This window comes from Rhododendron vialii, chromosome 6a (assembly GCF_030253575.1).
Source record: "Rhododendron vialii isolate Sample 1 chromosome 6a, ASM3025357v1".
Taxonomy (NCBI): Eukaryota; Viridiplantae; Streptophyta; class Magnoliopsida; order Ericales; family Ericaceae; genus Rhododendron; species Rhododendron vialii.
In genome coordinates this window covers 30,271,664-30,293,116 of record NC_080562.1, presented here as the reverse complement: position 1 = coordinate 30,293,116, position 21,453 = coordinate 30,271,664, and the positions used below count along the sequence as shown (strand labels likewise).

General features: G+C 39.2%; 2 protein-coding genes across 4 annotated transcripts; both read left to right on the top strand.

Moving 5' to 3' along the window:
* The first annotated feature begins 1,272 nt into the window (after nucleotides 1-1,272).
* Nucleotides 1,273-12,170, top strand: LOC131328847 (uncharacterized). 2 transcript variants are annotated; one of them, XM_058361803.1, is made up of 5 exons: nucleotides 1,273-1,524; nucleotides 1,720-1,902; nucleotides 5,377-6,149; nucleotides 9,787-9,960; nucleotides 11,628-12,170. In XM_058361803.1, exons 3-5 carry the CDS (start codon nucleotides 5,387-5,389, stop codon nucleotides 11,936-11,938), a joined length of 1,248 nt encoding a protein of 415 aa, XP_058217786.1. In that variant the 5' UTR covers nucleotides 1,273-1,524; nucleotides 1,720-1,902; nucleotides 5,377-5,386; the 3' UTR covers nucleotides 11,939-12,170. The 2 variants fall into 2 exon arrangements, with proteins under 2 accessions (XP_058217786.1, XP_058217787.1); XM_058361804.1 differs by having other exon boundaries at nucleotides 1,695-1,902.
* A 75-nt stretch (nucleotides 12,171-12,245) lies between these two features.
* On the top strand, nucleotides 12,246-16,572 carry LOC131328848 (vicilin-like seed storage protein At2g18540). Of its 2 annotated transcripts, none has more exons than XM_058361806.1 (4): nucleotides 12,246-12,376; nucleotides 12,521-12,703; nucleotides 12,804-13,241; nucleotides 16,339-16,572. In XM_058361806.1, the coding sequence occupies exons 1-4, from the start codon at nucleotides 12,365-12,367 to the stop codon at nucleotides 16,393-16,395; spliced, it is 690 nt and encodes a 229-aa protein (XP_058217789.1). In that variant the 5' UTR covers nucleotides 12,246-12,364; the 3' UTR covers nucleotides 16,396-16,572. The 2 variants fall into 2 exon arrangements, with proteins under 2 accessions (XP_058217789.1, XP_058217788.1); XM_058361805.1 differs by having other exon boundaries at nucleotides 12,804-13,322.
* Nucleotides 16,573-21,453: the final 4,881 nt, after the last annotated feature.

The following is a 21,453-nucleotide window of genomic DNA, read 5'->3' as shown; positions in this document are numbered from 1 at the left end:
TATCCATATGCAGTTAAACTTCATTCTTGGTACGAATGTTCAAATTCGTATTACGTCAAAGATAGATGATTTCGATCGTGAAAAAATATCTCAAGTGGGCCTCGGTTAGTTCACTATTACACTTAAACGTCTCCAAACGCATTAAATGTCTTTTGATAATGTGGTCGCCAAAACCAAATGATCTCCGATTTTAGTGACAATGCTATAACAAGTAAGACATGAAATCCTAACGGTTCAGATCGATCATTATAAAAAATGACTCAACAGTTACCTTAACTATATATATGTTTGATGTATTTGATAGTTAACTAATTCTTATGTTGTACTTGTTATTATAGTAGCCACAAGATCGCGAGACAATCTTGACGATCAAGATCGTTGATTTTCTTGCACTTGTTGAATTATTCATTCCAGTAAATTTGCGGCTCAATCAAGTTTAGAATATGCCTTTATCGAGACGTGAATTCATTAGAAAAATGGTATTTTTTCATTAAATGTCTTTTGATAATGTGGTCGCCAAAACCAAATGATCTCCGATTTTAGTGACAATGCTATAACAAGTAAGACATGAAATCCTAACGGTTCAGATCGATCATTATAAAAAATGACTCAACAGTTACCTTAACTATATATATGTTTGATGTATTTGATAGTTAACTAATTCTTATGTTGTACTTGTTATTATAGTAGCCACAAGATCGCGAGACAATCTTGACGATCAAGATCGTTGATTTTCTTGCACTTGTTGAATTATTCATTCCAGTAAATTTGCGGCTCAATCAAGTTTAGAATATGCCTTTATCGAGACGTGAATTCATTAGAAAAATGGTATTTTTTGTTTGATCAATTGTCTAACGGAAACAAATCATCTGTAATATTAGTAAGAATGATCTAACAGATAATATTAGAGAAGATAAATGGTTCTGATCGAGCAAAAAAATCTCAAGTGGGGCTTGGGTGGTGTGTTATAAGACTTTAATGTATATTTTTAGACGTAGCAAGGTATTCCGACTCAAAGAATTATTCCCTACTAAATATTTAGTCGGCTAAGACAAAAAAATCACCGACTAATTAATTTTTGGTCGGTAATGATACAATTTTTGCGCCAATCTGAATTTTTTGCGGAAAAAAAATGGCGGGATTTAGGTAATTTCCGACTAAATATTTAGTCGGCAAATATTTTATAATATGAAACGGCGCCGTTACATGTTATCGAAACCCATCCAGTTATACCCTTCCTTTATCTCCTTCACGCATCGTCAATCGGTCCATTCCACTCTCAATCGAACCTCTGACCCTTGCTCCAACCGTGGTCTCTCAACCGCTCTCTCCAGGCGCGGTCTCCACCGTTCAGCACCGCCGCCGCTGCCACACCCTCGACAAAAATCCCTCACTCCTCCGACTGTGGTCTCAGATCCTCCTGCTCCTCTCAATCAAACCCCCCGACGAAAACCCCTCTCCTCCGACTTTGCATTTCCAGCCGCGGTCGAGCCGTTGTGTCTCTCTATCGCTCGCTCCTGCTAGGTACTCACTCACTCACTCTCTCTCTCTCTCTACCCCCGGCTACAATCTGGGATTTCAGTGCTCCAAATGAACAAATCGACTTGGGTTTTTAGTGCTCAAACGAAAAAATCAATTGGGTTTACTCGGTTTTCCAATTTGGCGGCTGGGACTCAACCGTAGCTTTCATATAGTTGTTGGCGTGAATGAATATTGCAGGAGAATGGGCGCATAATCTGGAGTTCTCTCTCTCTCTCTCTCTCCAACGCCCAACACAGCTCGCTGTCTCTGTCTCCCCAATGCCGTCCTCGTTGTAACCGTGTTCTCTCCTCGAACTACATCAGAAATCAGAGCCCAGTCTTCGTTATTCAAGGCTGAGGTCGCTCTGCTTTTCCTCAACAGGTACAATCCAAGCTCAGTCTTTGTTTTGCATGTGTTGAATATTTTGATTATCTACTGATTTGGTTGATTTCTCTTATAATCTGGGTTTTGCATGTGACTGTTATATGGTGAAAAATGTACCACATTGAACCCCCAAATTTACTGTCACATTAATTACTGATTTGATTTATTGCTCTCTTAATCTTGGTTTGCCCTATTGCCGAACTATTGGTCAAAGATGTATGTTAGAGTTTTGTTAAGCATCGGTAGTGTGAAATTTCTTGAAAAAAATGTGTTTCAGTACTGTTTGACCCAAAAGTGGCCGAGTAACATACTGTTTGAAAGCATTTTCAAACTTTACGAATAAGTATCGCTATGCTACAAGTGCAACCAAAGTTGTAATACAGGGAGATTATATGCAAATGAAATAAGTTGTAATCCAGGGAGATTATTTGGAGGCTCGATGCGGTGGGGATCCCTTTTACAGTAATTGGGCCTACAAATTATTTGTCCACTGGAGATTGATTCCAGTTTTGGTGTCGACCATAGGCTGAATACCATTCGATGTTTAGAGTTGTATGGGGTGGGTTGTCAAATGGTATTAGGAAGGGTAGGCCAAACTTGTTGAGAAGGAGAGTTTTGTGCCTGCTGATGGTCGAAGATGCCTCGGTAACATACTACTTGAGAGTGTCTTTCTCTAAGTGTGTGTTCTAGACTTCATTAGGTTGCTCCAAAATGGGAGCAGGGGGCTATGAGTGTGAGTTTCTTGAATGACTTAGTGTGGGTTGGGTTCCTTAGTACTTGATACTCCTACCCAAGTCCCAGGGCCTCAAAGCTTCAGTACTGGAATTTTTCGTCCAAAAAATTTTGGCTTTGTCCAACAGCAATTTTATATGAGAAATGCAGACAAAATAACCAACCAATTTTATTCAATATTGTTTCATGTTCCATAATTATGAGACGTTGTCTGATCCACATACCTTGTACCATATCAAACTTTCATTAAATGGAATGGCACTGCCCTGAATCCATACTGAACTATTCGCAAGACTTACGTTACCAAGTCCAAGGTACTCTCCTTTAAGTCCCACCTAAAAAGAAGTAAAAAGGACACCGATCATACAATATCTCGTGTTGAGATAAAGAAAAAACTTGAAAAAGAAATCTTCCTATAGTGAGCACAATACACACTTAAAGCAAGACGAATCCCATGAACTTTCTCGTAACAAGGCAGCAGAACCACAAACACATCCTCCCCTCCCAACCAATTTTTCTTTGTCTCTTTTTTTTTTTTTGGTTATCTTTCTTTCCTTTTTGGGGGCTTACTCAGGTTTTTTTTTGTTTTTCTTTTGTGCGTGTGGGCATGGGCCCTATGTCCTATGATGAGGTGGAATCGTTGTAATACTAATGAAATTATTGGTTAGGTCCTATGGATAATCGATTCTTTGGGGGACAAGAAATCCTTTTCCTAAGAATATTGCATGGACTTAGCAAGAAAGAAAAGAAAAGAAGATTACACGGAAGTATGTAGTACCAATAAATGTGGAGTTTTATTTTCTCTCTTGCCAACTGCTTTAGAGTCTCCATTCGTACTATTGATGATGTGATGAAGTGTGGCTATAGACTTTCTAGTTGGTGCTGCTTGTCCTTGCTTTAGACTATGATCTGATGAAGGGTGGCTATAAACTTTCTAGTTGGTGCTGCTGTCCGTAGAGCAGGAGATAGTTTTTTTTTTTAGGCTAAGCAAAAGGGAGTTATTAATCATAGACTCATAGTAATGGATACAATGATTAAAAGGATTGAGGGCACGACAGTACTTACCGAAGTTTTTTTTGTATTGTTTTTGCCGTACCTCATACTTTTTCCAATAAATACCTAAGTCGTACCACATCCCAAATAGTATTTTGTTTTACGTAAAAATGAAGCTAACGTCACAAGACTTTTTCCTACGCATAGCATGCTCGTAGAATTAAGATTTTGGTCTATTATTTGGTTGGCATAATGACATTTGAATCTTATTTGTACCTTAAGTTTGGCATTGAAAAGCGGGATTATTTTTGGATTAGGTCTTACCTTTTTTCTTTTTAATTAAGTCATGTCACTATTACCTTAATTTTATGAATACTTACTATATGTAACACCTACCTCTAAATATAAGAACTCTATTTTTCCGGCCGTATCCCAGTCGTACATGTACTCTATCTTTTAGCTTTTACTGTATTGATCTACCCGTAGTTCTGTACAGTAGATCACAACACATTTCAGCATGCTAACAAATAATTATGGGAAGATATGTAATGAGCGATACTTTATTTCCCCCTCACCTTAGGAGGCGAAAATAAAGAATGAAATTATACTGAAGGTCATGTTGAGAAACATTCTGCCGCTGCGTGTTTCTGAACGTGCACATGGATCTCAACTTATAAGTGGATCTGCACTTCTTATCTTGTAAGGTTATCATTGTGGTTGAGTAATATTTTCGATTAGCTAGTAAAATATGTTAGCTTGTAAGTTTTTGTTCACTTTGTTGTGTTTGATTAATTTTTGTTCTTGACTTTCTGGTACTTCTGATGACATGGGCATCATACTGATTTTTCTTTATTCTAAGGCACACCTTTATTGACCCCCAACCATGTGAGGTTCTGGATATTGCTTTAGCCATTATGCCAGTTGTTGGCATAATATTTTCTGAAACTTGAGTCCTGGTACATGGCTGTTTTTTTGGCATTTCAAGTGTTCTACCTTGCTATTTTTTGTGTTCCTTAAGTTTTTTGTTTGGTTGAGTCAAAATGTGCTGCCTGTTGAACATTTTTCATTGTCATGTTTCTTATTGTGTTTATTCGAGCTCTTTGTATCACAGCTGCCATTAATGACTTGCTGTCATTTGCTTTGGATTCGTTATAGTGAGTTTAGCTTTGTTATTGTCTTTTGCTTCCAGAATTTCTATTCCATATAACATTTTTTGGTCATAGTCTCATAGGCAGTGCAAATGTTTTTGCTGCAAGAATAGAAAGACCTGATACTTGAGGATAACCCCACTACTATGATGTCGTGATGGTTTTTTTTTGCGAATTAAAATCCAGTCATTTGAATATCGTCAAGGAAATGGACAAAAAAAAGAAGAAGCTAACAATAAAGGCGGGTTTATTAGTGCATGTTAGTTTTGTTGTACGTTTATTTGTTCCACGTTTAAAGTTCAAAAAGGGCCGAAAAACGTGACAATTCTAACTTCAAAAACAAAAACAAAAAAAACTGATATACCATTATTCTCTTAAATGGTTTACTGCTCTGATTGCATGGAAGGGAAAAAACATTTGTTCTGAACATGTGGATAGTAACAGTTGTTATTGGAAGTGAATGAATAACAATTGTTCTTTTGACGGTGTTCTTATGCTTCATTATTTATTCCTTTCTATTTTGTGCATATACTTTGGCCATATGTAGTGTTGTGAAAAAAACATAGCAACGTTGTGTAACCTTTAATTAATTTTCTAGGTTATAAGTAATGGACAAGAGTTGGATGACGATAAGAAGAAATAGGTTGGCAAGTAGAGAGTATATACTAGGGGTGGAATCTTTCCTACAATTTGCGATGGCGAATTTAGGACCACAGCCTGAGATTCGGTGTCCATGTAATGATTGTCTAAATGGCAGAAAACATAGCTTTGCAGTTAAGATCCATTTGATACGGAAAGGATTTGACTCTTCTTACAAGACTTGGGTGCACCATGGGGAATTTGTTCCCACACCTCAAGCATATGATGATGACCATCATCACCCCAATGAAGGTATTGGGGATGAAACTGGAGGGGAGGTCCCTAAGGATGGTAACCCATTGCAAAATATGTTGGAACAGGTCTTTGTTGGTGGCCTTTTGGATGACGATAGCGATGAATTGCCTGCTAATCTTGGGAGGGGCAATGTCCGGAGTTTCGATAAGTTGTTCAATGCTGCTCAACGTAAAATTTATCCTGGATGTGAAAAGACTGTGCTAGCATTCATTGTTGAGTTGCTTCATGTTAAAGTCTACAAGAAGATGCCGAATGACACGTTCCATATTATGATGAATATTATTAAAGGGATGCGATCAGACTATGATGAGGCTATTCCTTGGAACACTTATGAAGCGAAGAAATTCTTAAGGGATTTGGGTTTGGGATATGTGCCTATTCATGCATGCATAAATGACTGCGCACTCTTTTGGAAGGAGAATGCAAATATGGAAAATTGCCCAAAGTGTAATGAGCCTAGGTACAAGGTGAACGATGGTACAGGTAAAAAGATCCCCCGCAAGATATTGCGGTACTTACCATTGACTCCTAGACTACAAAGGCTATATTGTTGTGAGAAAATAGCTCCTGATATAAGATGGCATAAAGACAAACGTGTAGATGATGACGAATTGCGTCATCCGGCTGATGCTCAGGAATGGAAGAACTTTGATGAGCGATTTCCCGATTTTGCTGCTGAACCACGAAATGTGAGGCTTGGGATGGCTACTGATGGTTTCAATCCCTTTGGACACATGAGTCAATCATATAGTATGTGGCCGGTAATCATGGTGCCTTACAATCTCCCCCCGTGGAAGTGCATGAAAGAACCCTTTTGCTTCATGTCACTGCTTATTCCTGGTCCATCATCCATTGGAAAAGATATTGATGTTTACTTGCGTCCGTTAGTTGATGAGTTGAAAGAGTTGTAGAAGAATGGTGTACAAACTTATGATGCCTCTACTGGAAAAACATTTACGATGCGTGCATGTGTGTTTTGGACCATCCACGACTTTCCTGCATATGGGATGATGTCTGGGTGGTCTACGAAGGGTTATTTGGCTTGTCCCATTTGCAATTGTGATTTCTCATCAGTTAAGTTGAGGAGTAAGATTGGATATTTGGGTGCACGCCGCTGGCTACCTGAGAACCACATTTGGCGAAGGAGCAAGCTCTTTAACGGTAAATTTGAGGATAGGACCAGACCTGTGGAGTTGTCGGGCCAAGAAATATTAGAACAAATTAACTCAGGGACATACGAGCCGTTTGGGAAACATCCAAGTAACAACAAGAAAAGAAAAAGAGATGAGTTTGAGAAAAATTTGAATTGGGGAAAGAAAAGCATTTTGTTTGAGCTCCCTTACTTTGAGTTTCTCAATCTTCGATGGAATCTCAATGTCATGCACATAGGGAAGAACATATGTGAAAATTTGTTGGGGACATTTTTGGGCATAGATGGAAAGAACTAGGATACGGAAAAGGCACGCAAGGATTTGGAGGATTAGGAATTACGCAAGGAGTTGCACCTAAAGAAGCGTGCAAATGGGTCATTTGAAGAGCCCCCGGGCATGTACACATTATCAGCGAAAGAGAGAGAAGGCTTTTGCAATTTCTTGAAATCGATCAAGTACCCAGATGGATATGCTGCAAACATCTCTAAATGTGTGAACACTCGTGGTGGCAAGCTATCGGGGCTCAAAAGTCATGATTGTCATGTCCTTTTGCAAAGGCTTCTCCCGATTGGTATGCGTGGCTATTTGAACAAGGAAATTGGAACCGCGTTATTTGAGTTCAGTAGCTTCTACCAACAGTTGTGCTCAAAAACAGTGAGGAAGAGCGATTTGGATAAACTTCAGGAGAACATTATACTTGTGCTTTGCAAGTTTGAAAAGATTTTCCCTCCCGCTTTCTTTGACGTAATGGTACACTTGGCTATTCACCTGCCTCGCGAGCTTAAACTAGGAGGGCCAGTGCATTATTGATGGATGTACCCCATTGAAAGGTATGTATACCTATTGTACTAATTGTGTCATTTAGCTATAATCATAGAACCATAACCTAATACTGTGGTATTTTGTATAGACTACTTGGAGTTTTGAAAAAATTAGTTGGCAATAAAGCTCATCCTGAAGGTTCAATTGTGGAGGCTTATGTTTGTAAAGAATGTACAACCTTTTGTTCTATGTATCTCGATGGAATTGAGACAGTGTTTAATCGCCAAGAGCGGATTGACGATGGTGGTGAGCATGATGTGGGGTTAAGGGCTTTCACTCAGCAAATCCGTCCCTTTAGTATAATTCGGAGAGCACCTGATGTACCTGTTGACCAACGTGACATGGCTCATTGGTTTGTCTTGAACAATAGCCCTAAAGTAGAACCATATCTAGAGTACGTATTTACAACAATTTTTTTTTCTATATTTGGTTGTGGTTTTATCATCATTCATAATTCTCTATGTTAATTAGGATACACAAGAATTTGTTAGGAAATGGCAATACACTTGACATTGCGAAGAGACAACGCAAAGAGTTTCCTCAGTGGTTCAAACGGCATGTAAGACATACAAAATTAAATTTTCTCATTTGTCGCATTAAGCTATGTTTATTTAAAGTAGCATAATAGTAATTTTTAATGTAGGTGAATGAATTGCGGAAGCAAGGGTCTCCAGAAGCAACTAATGAGTTATGGTCATTGGCCAACGGACCCAGGCCAATAATAAACACATATTCAGGGTGCATTTCTAATGGCGTCCGTTTCCTTACTATTCAACGGGACAACCGTCATACAACTCAGAATAGTGGGGTGGTAGTGGAAGGGGAGCATGAAGGGCAGACAATAAACTTTTACGGTTTCTTAACCAAAGTATGGGAAATGGCCTATTTATTCGATCATCGAGTTGTTTTGTTCCAGTGTGAATGGTACAATTCCGGTTGTAGTAGATTTTTTCGGGTTGATGCACATTGCTCAAGTATTGATGTAAGAAGTCGATGGTATAAGGATGACCCATTCGTTTTTCCAAGTCAAGTCCAACAAGTTTTCTACATTGCAGATACCAAGTTGGGTGAGCATTGGAAAGTAGTAGAATAAATTCACCGTCGAGGAATCTGGAATGTCCCAGAGACGGCAAGTTTGGAAACCAGCGGGTCTCCCAATGAAGTTTTCCAGCAGGAAATAACTACTGAGGTTCCAACAATTGTCGTTGAAGATCCTCCCATCGTATCCTCTTTGCGGAGAAATGATATTGAACCTGCAATTACTAGTGAGGAAGAATATCATAGCGATGAGTATGAAGAAAACTTAATGTCTGATCTAGACGATGAAGAAGATGAAGAAAATCATAGTGATTCTGATGATGATTTTGACATAGAAGCTTAATGTACCAAGAAATTTGGTGGTCCCTACTTGTACCTAAGATTAACTGCCGAAATTAGTTTTAGCTACTTTGCTGTTGTATGTGGCCCATTGATTTGTCCACTTCAATTGATTTTGTTCATTTCCTAGCCTTGGGGGATGTCCCTTGGAAGATCAAATGTAGGTTTGTGTTGGTGGCTACTATCTTTTGTGGTTAGCTAGTCACGCTGTGTTCAAGTAGAGAATTCTAGTGCTGAATTCAAGTAGTGTTTGCTTCTAAATCTGTTTCTGTTGGTGGTGGCCAGTTGTGATTCTATGCTAACAGGTTGAGCTGCATGTGGTGCTATTGATGGATTGAAATGCAATTGTGTATGCATCTTATACTTGGTTCTTGAAGAATCTGGATTTAGATTCCACTAGTGCAGCTCCTACTATGAAGCTGCTTATGATGGTTTTGATATTGATGGTGTTATGCTTTACTTGTCAATTGGTAGTGCTGGATTTTAATGATGCTTGTAGCAGCTTTAACTGCTACCCAATTAGCTAGAGTTATCCAAAAAAAAAAAATTGTATTTTGTTTTCTGATCTAGAGTTATCTACATCTATGCTTACATATGGGTGACAAAGGTTCAGTGTAATTGACTTCTTGAGCAATATGGTTATTAATTGTTTGTCATATGCTACATACCTCATAATTTGCACATTGTTTGTCTTACATATCTCTCATTATAATTCACTTCTTTGATATGCTTGTATGTAAATGGAGTGTTTCAAAATTTGACAGATTGCATCATGCCTCCTGGATCAAAAAAGAGCAGTGCATCTTCTAACTCGACAAGCACAATGCGTAACACTGCAGCAGTACGAGTTGAAACAGAAGCTCTAACACCCGCTTCAGAGATTCTGACATCTACTCCTTTGACTGTTTCATCTCCTTCTACCCATGCTAGTGCTTCAGGTTAATGCACCTGTATCTCTCTCTCTCTCTCTCCCCCTCCCTCCCTTTCTATATGTATCTCACTACATGCCTTTTGTATGAGTTGAATCTGTCATGTCATGTATTTGAGGAATTTGAATCATTGACGTGCCGATCATGCAAAGATCACAAGCACTAATGACCAGACCTGTGGATAAGACCATTAAACAACAATGATGTCACATTCTCAGTTAAATCTGCACACTCTAAATGGGAGAATCACCTGACCATATCTTTATCCTATGTATTCTGGCTAGGAGAGTATGGAAAGCTATTTTTTTATGGTGGCACATCCATTGGCTTCTAACATGTAGTTTTGATTGTAACAAAATCATAACGTTTCTGACGTAAGAGTCTCTTCGAAACTTGAGTTGAGTCCATTATAGTTCAGCGTTAGAAGTAAGCATGAGGATTTGTGGACACTTTCAATCATACAAGGTTCTAGAATCAGTTCTTGCCACAATCAGACTCTCTGACTCATCTGCAGAACGTAGAGCAGCTCTACGATAGAAAAAAGTATGTAATATGCTGAATGTTTGAAACTTGCTGACATAATTGTGAAGTAAAAACCGCATTGGTCATGGTTCATCTGGAAAGACATTTGGCTTCTTTACCAAAAAAAAGTGCAGAACTATGAGGACCCTGCTCATTTTTGGGGGAAAATTGGCCACGCTAGTTATATATTCATCATTCTTTTACTTTTTATTCGTTCTTCTGATGTTAACAATAGTTAAGAATGGCAACAAATGTTTTTCTTATATCAAATTGGAAGTGTCAATTGATGGATCTCCATGCTGTTTTGTCTGCACTCTGCATGTTGGTCTTCGCATCCATTACATTGGAGCTGTTCAGAAACATACATACGGTCCCAAGTTTTCTTGCATATTACACAAAGTTCTCAACCTTTTGCAATGCTTGGCTTAGTATTGGATCCCATTTGTGTACTTGTACATTCTTACTTCTACTAGTACACATGGTTCTGTCCGTTATGCTTCATGTCCAGCTAGTTGCATTGTGGAGCTAATGCTACTAGTACACATGGTTCTGTCCAAGTTATGCTACAAGCTAATGCTAACTTGTTGTAGTTGTTATTCTGCTTCTGCTACTGCTACTGTTTCTGCTAGTTGCACTGTGGTTCGCTTCTACTGTTTTCAAGTGTATTATTGATGGGCATTTGTCTGCTTTTGGTCAGCACATTTGTGTAGTTCCAGTAGTGTTAGTTATGGTTAGCGTATTCATTTGATGTTAACCGTTGTGGACACTTTCATTTCTGAACTGGACTGTTTGTATCTCCTTATAATTACCAGTTTCTATTCTGTTTTGTCTGTATCTCCTTGTCTGCATTTTCTGTCCAGCTTTGGTATTTTGTTGCTTTGAATCCTGTTTTGGATGTTGCTGTTCTGTCCAGCAACTGTACAGTTCTGTCCGTTACTTCCATATCACTTTTGTAATGCTTTTGTAATGCTTAGGAGTCCAATCACTTTTCTTACTGCTGCTACTGTCCAGTTCAGTTGCTGCCAATCACTCTCTTTTGCATGTGTTTCACTCCCAAACATGTGGTGTTTGTTATGGCCCAATCAGTCCATTTTTCTTTTAGCTCTTGGCTTAGATCCTTGTAGCCACTTGGCTTATTTACTGTTAGTTTACAGGTGCACCTTCAGCAAAGCGGTGGTGTGTGCGAGGGCCAACACGTGGAAAAAGAATTAGAAGGATAATTGTTGAGAATAAAGGGGAGAGGATCTCAGCTTATGTGATGCCAGAAATGAGAGCGTTTTGTGGAATAAATGCAAACAAGGTGGCAAGTGAACTAGGGACACAAATTAGGTGGATATGTCCTATTCAGGGATTTTACGCCTCGTGGAATGATGGTAGTGATGACTTGAAACGTGCTGTCCTACAAGCAGTCCGGGTAAGAATGTCAAATTTGAATGGTTACCAGCATAACACCCTCATAATATAAAGACTGCAGATTGCATTCTGTTAGTGAATTCTCTCATATATGTTCGTAGGACAAATTTAAAGTCACCGAAAATGGCGTTGAGGGCACCGAGTTAGTTGAGCAAATTTTTCAAGAAAAGGCAAATCTAATATACAAAGATTGGAAATGGAGAATGAACAATTTCTATACAAAGACATTGGAAGCTGGATTAGACGCATATCATCATCCATTTCAAGAGATGTCCATAGATGACTGGAAGTACTTGATCGATCATGTATTCAAGGATCCAAAACGAGAGGTTAATTGAATACTTATTGGAGTTGCATTTCCAACTTTAACTTAATATCTAACAAATGATTTTTTTATGCCCGCAAAATAGCTGGCAAATTAAATAGGGAGGCTGTACCGTATGGTCATACTACGGGCTCTCGATCCTTTGCTACCGTGATGACTATTGCGGTGAGACATTTTGCTCATAGTGCTGTACTTACTTTTGTTCGTGGTGCTGCTATTGATGATATATGGTTGTGCTTATTCTGTTATGATTTCTGCCGGTGCTATTTGTTGGATTGTTAATATGCTATGGTTATTTAAATATGCTAGGCTGATCAAGAAAAGCAAAGAATTGCCAATGAGGGAAATGATGATGCTGGAAACGGTAATGAGCCAAACAGTAATGAGGGTAGTGTGGGAACAAAGAAGCTCGATTTATGTGATTTGTTCAAGGCATCACATAGATTGAGAGATACAAATGAATGGATCAATTCATCATGCCAAGAGAAACATGTATGCATTTAATGTTCAATCCTTTACTTTTGTTGTCTGCTTTTTAATTAGTCCGTTCCTTATGTCTTTGTTGTTTGTTTTCTTTTTTCCGAAATGATAGGAGATGATGGTGGGAGTACGTGATGAAGCAGCTCTATCTGGCACTCCATTATCAGCCGAAGAACTTTCAATAAAGTGCCTCGGGGAGTCGAAGACAAAGAACTACATTAGAGGATTAGGGAATGGGCCAAAGCCATCTACCTATCTTTCCAAATCCAACTCACAGTCAGCAGCACGCCAGGACCAGCTGCAAAAACTTCAACATGAGTTGGATTTAATTCGTGAAGAGCAAAGAAGAGAGAGGGAAGAGGAGAAGACGCGGAGGAAAGAGGAGAAGACGCGGAGGGAAGAGGAGAAGACGCAAAGGGAGGAGGAACAAAGACAACACGAGGAGGAACAAAGACGACGTGAGGAAAAGTATGAGGAAGAGAAAAGACGGTGGGAGGAGACACAAAGGCGACAAGATGAGGAGCGGTCTATACTTCTAAAAGAGATGGAGGTATTCAAAAGCTTTATGACCCAAATGCAGAATGGTGGACGAGGCAACATGGGAGCAGGGTGATGGTGGCTCGAATTTATGGTACGTAGTTTGAGAATATCACTTTTAGAATTTACTTTGATGCTAAGTAGGAAATTTGGAATTGCAATTTTTTTTAATTCTTTTGAGGTTGAATAATCAATGGTTTTATGACTGGGAAGCTAAGAGTTCCAAGCACCCATGTGTTGCATTTACTTTGTGTGTTTGGATAGTCGTGAAGTAGTCTGTCAACTAGTGTATGAAGTTTGTGGCATGCTTAGACTCCAAATCTATTGCCAGTGAAGACATCCTGAGGACATTTTAAGGGTAGTTATTGTGGGTACATTGATAGCTGGAGCCTAAAATCCTAAAATCTATTTTCACTTGACGTAGATGTTTTGTGTCCTGCCCAAAGATCAGGTTTTGTTTTTGTTTTTGTTTTTGCAGCCATGATGCTTTAAGATACATTAGAGTATTGGTTAGAAGTTGGTATCAAACCTGCACCAGTATGTGTAACCTGTACAGTTGAACCATTGCCAACCAAGTGAAAAAATTACTCTGGCAGTCCATATCTTGTTGCCTTTCTGCGTAACTTATTCCTACATGCATGCATTATTTACATTCGTCATTTCAAGGCTGTTAGGCTGTTGTTGGTGTTGGGCAACTTGATATAAGTTGGCGGTAGCCGCTAACGCTTTCGGAACAATTGGTGATTGAACATGGTATCATAGATTTGGTTCTGAGAGATGTTTGGTTCAAAATTCTGTCCACGTGTTTGCCGTGCATTCTTATTCTCTGGGTGCATTGTGCTTTTTTGTGTGTATGGATGTTTTCAACTCCATGTTCACCACTGGGTTGCTCAAAACCCATGAGGTAGGGATTTCTCCTCTCTCTTTACATGGCTATGTGTTGACTTGAGTATTGGTTTTGCTATTCAAAGTCATTCGATCCATAAAATTCGTGGTCCTTGTAGTAGCTCTTATAATCCATGTGTTTGAGCATGTTCTTCCAAGGTTTTGGTGATCTTCTAGCAAGGGGCTTGTACCTTGTCTCTGTTTTCTGCAGAATTCTTGTTTTGCACGAATTTTTAAGAGCATCAATTGACCTTCAAATGATCTGATTTTTGGACTGATTATGCCTTTTGTTATCTACTATGAGCGTGATTTTTTATGAACATGGTTTATTTGGAGGAAGTAGGTCAAACCCAACAAGTTTTGGACCCCTGTTTTTCCTTCTTCCAAGCTGTCAACTTTGAGACAGTCTCATTTCTTCCACATGTCCTATTTTTTAGTGATTCTTTCACACAAAGCAAGAAAAAGAAGTTAACTTTTAAACCCAACTGGTCTCATCTATTTCGATGAAGTTTTGAGTGAGTTATGGTTACTTTTCGGGGACTGATCCGTTCAAGACTAGCACTGAGGTTTCTTTCAAAAACTCAAGAAGTAGACCTTCATTTACAAATCCGAGAGTACCATTGCGTCCCTAACGAAATTTTGCTTAACAGGGGTGAATGAGAGGTTTGTAAAGTGCTTGTTCTATTTTATTCGAATTTTTGAACGAAGGGACAGCTTGCTGAGTTCTTGGCAGATTGAACGTAGGAAGCACCCTAGACTGACCGGAGCCTCGTGACGGCTTGTTGGACTTGTTCTCTAGAATAAGATGGCGTGTAGATGCAAATGTGATATGTGGGTCATGTTTGAGTAAATGAAAATGTGATTCGCTGTTTGTTATTACATGCCTATAATGTGCTTACATCCCTATAAGGGGACACGAAGAAGGGTACGATAGATGTTAACCTGAGAATTGATAGATAGGTTTGAATGTATGTTTGAGTGTCTTGATGTTGTGTTGTTATTTTTCGAAGTGTCATTTCTCGCATTATGTTTCTCCTCCTCATGAGTAGGGTATATATTTTGATGATAAGTTGGTTAGTCAAATGGGACAGAAAGAGAAAATAGTTGTTAGAGAACCGAGAATGTACCAACACGTACTCTCACCCACGCACACGCATGTACACACACCATTTACTTAAGCTACAGCTTACCATTACCAATATAAGTTTTGTTATTTCATTATCATTCCACCAGCTGTGTGAAAGAGAATTCTATGTTGTCGAAAATAAAGATAGCGTTGTCTGCTCTACCTTTAGTCAAACATTATTTCTTTTATCTTAATGATTTACTAGGAAGATATATTTTGACTGTTATAGTGATGGTACATTGGTGAAAAGCTAGGTTAGTATCCACGAGTTGGAATCATAAAGGAGATTTATGAAAAGAGATTCAATAGATAATAACCTGAGGTTTGAAGGAGTGACGTGGGTGTGTGTGTGTGAGTTCTCCGAAGATTTGTTAGTATGACTAATAGTTTGGCATTAGGGCATATTTGTTACTTGATAAACGATACTCTGATGAAGGGTTGAATTGGCTTTTGTAAGTCAGACTTATAAAGGAAATCGGACAATTGTGATTCAATAAAGGAAAGACTGAAAAAAAAATGGTATAAGTGCATTAGTTCTTGAGTAACTAAGTTATAATGATGATGTACAACTTTATTTTCTCTAATGTCATTACCCATATTTTGAGTTCTGTCTTCAGCCATATGCATGTAGAACTTGCTAGAGATTTTGGGCAATTTTAGCTCAACCTGTCCTTTTCAGTACTGGGAAACTTGCTATAATGACTTGGTTTTTGACAGTTTTGAACCAGAGTTTGACCTTGGTTTGTGACTTGGAAAATAGATGCAATTTGAGTACCTTGTTTTTTGCCCCATGTGTGAGTCTATATAGAGCACAAAATGGAGGAAAACCCATCTGGCTTGGCGCCTGGCGCCAGATGTGTTGGGAAGGTGGAATTTCAGTTCTGCCATAGTGCAGTTTTTTGTTGGGTTTGCCATCCAAAATATTGGATGGCGTTAGGTTATGGACCAAGTAGGGTGGGATATGGATAGTTCGAGGACGAAATAGGTCATTTTGATAGTTCAAGGATGAAGTAGAAAAATGAGTGATAGTTTGAGGGATGTTTTCATATAAAACTTTAAATACTAATGATAGATTGTTCTTTTTTTGGTTTTTTTTCAGGGACGGCGTTTTAATGGAGTATCGTGCAGGATGTTGGTTATTGATTATGAAGATTGACGTTGGATTTTGGTTGTGGACGTGCTTGGATTTTTTTGGGTTATCCGTTTGTTGAAGTTGAGTGTTCACGAGGTTTGGATATATTTTGTTACTGAGCTTGGATTTTTTTTTTCCCCTACGGTGGACGTGTTATTTTGCACTTTAGGAATTTGGATACAAGTTGTTTTTTAACTATTTGGTGGACACCTTTATTTATAAAAGTTTCTATTTATTTCTTGGAATTTTTATTTAGTATTAATTGCATTAGATTGGCAATTTTGTGCATTTAATGATTGTTGGTTGAAATTTATAGGGAATAATAATATGGAAAAAATTTGGGAATGATAAATTGGTATGGAACATTTTCCGACTAAAGTTTAGTCGCTAATAGGTCACAAATTAATTGATTTGAAAAGACATTTACCGACTAAAATTTAGTCGGTGATAATTAAAACCATTCCCCGACTAAATAATTAGTTGGCAAATAGGTAATATATTCCCCGACTAAACAATTGGTCGGCAACTACGTAGCACATCTCCCGACTAAATAATTAGTCGGCCAATAGTAAACCATTCCCCGACTAAATTATTAGTCGGCCAAAAGGTTATATATCCCCTGACTAAACAATTAGTCGGCCATGTTTAATACATTCGCCGACTAAACCGTTAGTCGGCAAATAGTCCGATCTTTGCCGACTAAATACAAGTGCCGACTAAGTATTTAGTCGGGAGATTTTAGTAGGTAAATGTAAATACTTTAGCCGACTAAAACATTTTTTAGTCGGCAATTTCCTTTGCCGACCTTCCACCGACTAATGTGCCGACCAAAATTTTTAGTCGGGAAAGTGTTTTGCCGACTAAAAATTGTACAATTGCCGACTAAACCTTTAGTCGGGAATGGTGTTTTTTCTTGTAGTGTACCTTTGTAAGGAGAAGGACTTTCTAGACAAGTCTCCGGATGATGCGTGAGACTTTTTAGATGAGTTGGCCGAAAAACACCGGAGTTGGGAACCTTCCGACCTTAGTGAAAGAGCCATGGTTGCGCAGAGACCCAGTGGGTCTGGCATTTTTCCCTCGAGTGTACGAGAGCTCAATGTCCAGTCTCAGCTGGATAAAATGGCTAAGCAGTTAGAGAACTTGAAGCTTAAACAAGTCCATCAGGTGAGAGTTGAGGAGGTTTGTACCTTATGTGAGTGTCCGGGGCATCTAGTTACCGTTTGCCCTGCTTTTCCTATGGTGAAAGAGGCCTACCAAAGCAATCAGGCTGAGGTGAACGCAATTAACCAGTGTTAAGACCCGTATTCAAATACCTACAATTCAGGGTGGGCCCAAAACCCACTTTTGAGTTTGAGGGATCAAAAAGCCCCGATGTAACCCCAAGCATCACCTCAGCAGCAAATACAATAGTTTCGGCCTCCTCAAGGCCAAATGACCCAGTTTCATTACCCACCTCAACAATAGCAGGGGTTTGGTCCTTCATCTTTTAGACTACCCCCTGCCATTAACCATCTCCCGCGGGATAAACAGACTGATGAGATGATGAAGGCTCTCATGCAGTCTCAAATTAGCTTCACTCAACAGACTAAGTAGGCAATTGGTGACATTAGGACCCAATTGACCCAGTTGACGGCAGCAGTTGGACAAGTCCAGCAGGAGAAGGGAAAGTTTCCTTCTCAACCTCTAGTCAATGCCGCTAGTACTCATTATATGAGTGATTCTTCTGGCCTAAGTAATCCGAATCTCAGTCTGGAAGAGGCTAAGGCGATCACCACTCTCAAAAGTGGGAAGGTGATCGACAAGGACTTACCTCCAAAGCAGAAATCGGTACCACCCCCGGTGCTGGTAGCTATTCTAGCAGTCGTTCCAGACTTGAGAAGTGTTCCTGAGTGTGAGAAAGAGGTGGAGTCTCCTGAAGTGGTGGTGCTTGCAACTGCGGCCCCCACGACTCTAATGCCACCCGTTGCTCCATATCCAAATCGCTTGGTGGCGAAACCTAAGGTCAATGTAAACTTTCAAATGCTTGAATTATTCAAGAAAGTTCAATTTCCTATCTCTTTGATGGAAGTCATTGCCGCAATTTCTCAATTTGCAAAGGTCTTAAAGGATCTATGCACGTCAAAACGGAGAACCAAGAGTCAGGACAAAGTGCTTCTGACGGAGCAAGTGAGCTCCATTCTCTAGGCTGAGATCCTCACCAAGTGTAAGGACCTTAGGTGTCCCACCATCCCTATAGCAATCGCAGGCCAAAAGTTCGACAAAGCTTTGCTGGATTTAAGAGCAAGTGTCGACTTGCTCCCCTATTCGGTATACTTGAAGTTGGGTTTAGGCGATTTGAAAGCCACACCGGTCTCGCTGCAGTTGGCTGACCGGAGTGTGAGAATTACCAAAGGGGTGGTGGAAGATGTTTTAATTCAAGTGGGCGAGTTTCTTTTTCCAATCGACTTCATTGTCCTGGATACATGCCCAATACCGGAGGTCTTTGAAAAGACTCCTATCATCCTAGGCCGTCCATTTTTAGCTAGCTCTAGTGCTGTCATGGATTGCAAAACTGGACAAGTCCAATTGTCGTTTGGGGACTTGAAAATGGAGGTGCAAGTGTTTAATGTGGATAGCCGAGTCAAGGATGATGAGAAAGTGTATAAGGTGAGTTTGATCGACACGCTAGTTCAGGAGCATGTTGATAGTGTTTTGTATAAGGATCCTCTGGAGATAGCCTTAACCGCCATGGAGGCGTCATTCTTAGATTCTCCAGAGGTAGGGAGTTTGATAGAGATGCCTGCGGTAGAGGATATGTGTGGCGCCGTTTGGGACCCAGTTCTTGAACCGCTGGGTGCCCCATCGTGTTAAGTTCCGACGGGTAGCTTTTGCGTACCACTCTCTTCACTGAGAAGTGGACCCGGCCCCTAGCTATAGGGGTACCCATCATTGACTTGGGGTTTATAGCTTTGCACTCCGCTATTAAAATAAGGATCATGTGCCCAGCTCCGGTTAGTAAGGACAATTTTGTGTCAGTGACATTGGATTTTACTAAGTTCTTTTGTTTTTGGCACAATCTATGTATAATTGTCTTTTATTTCTTGTTTTTATTTAGTTATTCTTATATTTCTTGTTAAGAAAAAGAAAAAAGAAAAAAAAAGAAAAAAAGAAAAATTGAACACAGAAACAAAAATAATATAATGGTCTTGTATAGCCACCAGTTCCTTGCCCTACCGGCTAGGGATGGAGAGAAAAATATGACACGTTGATCGCATGAAGATTTGGTGGCGTCTTTGTTTTTCTTTTTCTTTTTATCTGTGGGAGCCCGGATAACATGCGTCGGGCGGTACTAGGGTTTTTTATTTTGTATTGGGACTAACATTGTGCAGGTACTTCGCTTCAAATTGGGGGATGTCTCCCACCTCTTCTTTTGCCTTGCCTTTTGTTGCTCATCCGCGAGGTGATATCTCTCATTTCTTTCTCCAGCTTGTCTTTTATTTTTCTATGGTTGAGTCGTCACTGAGGACAGTGTCGTTTTAAGTTGGGAGATGGATCACTTTGTTCATTATCTTTTTGCAAAAAAAAAAAAGACACCCAAAAAAAATGAAAATTTAAAAATACTTGTTGGATCCTTTCTACTTGAGACTTGGAGATTGCAATGTCTACTTGTTGGTTGCTTGTGCTGAGAATATGTGGGTATTCATTGAATATTTATGTTACATGGTAATTCTTTTTGCTAGCATGGCGATAGGAATTTATCTTGGCATTCACTCTTAACATCTTTGCACTGCACGTTTCTTGGACCTTGACTGCTTGTGAGTTGTGACTTGAATGCTTTCAATGGCTAGATTAGTGGAAACTTACGCCCATGTGAGCTTTAGCACCTTACCTTCCTTTGGAGTGGTGTCACACAAATTCTTTTATTTGTCATTAAAAAAAGAGAGGAAAGTTTAATCGTTGTCGATCTCATTATTTTTGTCGTCAAGTATTGGGACTTAATGCATGCCTATTATTTCTTGTTTTGGGAATGGAAAGTTATATGGTTGTATTGCCCCTAGGAGATGATAGTAGTCCATTTTTGTGCTTTGAGCCGGTTCGTTTCTTTTTCTTAAACACTAATCTTTTACAAGCAACATTGTGCCTTTTGCATGAGTCTTTTTCTTGTTAAGTTTCACCAATAATATTGTGTCTTTAGAATGGCAAGTTAATCATGTGAAGGCTAATTTTTGAAGAGAATAGGATAAGTGTATTCGAAAATGTTGAACTTGAGTTGCGGTGTTCTTTCCTATGCTAAAAAAAAGGAGGTTAAAACTTGAATGAAAAAAAGAAGAAGAAGAAGAAGACACCAATACACTTGTTGCCAGAAAGAAACAAGTTGTTTCATCGTGGAATTATGTGAAGGGTAAAGAATATGAGGGATATGGCGGAGTTGAAAAGAGTTGAAATATGGCGCACATTATTATTTGTCTTATGTGTTTTGGCCTTTTCTCGGACACTTAATTATGTCTTACTCTAACCTTGAAACAACTTTTTCTTACCTAACTATATAACCGAATAAAAGTCCTATTTGATCTTAGGGGCAATGAGTTGTGGATCGATGGATAGATAGTCTTTAATGCTTGACATTCCTTTCATGAGATCATGTGTTTACCTTAAAAAGCTTTCTCTTCGTGTTTAAAGCGTGCGGGATATTTTGATTCTTTATTGCATAACTTCTGCCCGCACTCATTGAGAGTTTATTAAATGCACTATGTTTCGAGTGTTTTCTTTTGTTGAGTGCATGACACGGTGAGAATTAAAGTCAAGACTCGGTCCGGAGAGAGTACTTGGTTGTGGTTCACTTGTGGTCAAGGTCTTTACTCAGACACGCTAAGTTTGGATACCATGATTAATTTCTATGTTTTGATAGCATCTAAAAAACTACTCTTGCGTATGCTATATTCTTGGCATTGGTGTATCAATGAGTTGCATTGTAGTTTTTGAGTTCCATGTGGAAAGAATTCACGGTATTTTGTGGGTGATCACTGCTGAAAATCCTCACGAGATTTCATTCGTCCTATCGGGGCCACCCGGGGGTTTAAAAGATCTATCCCTTAGTCAATT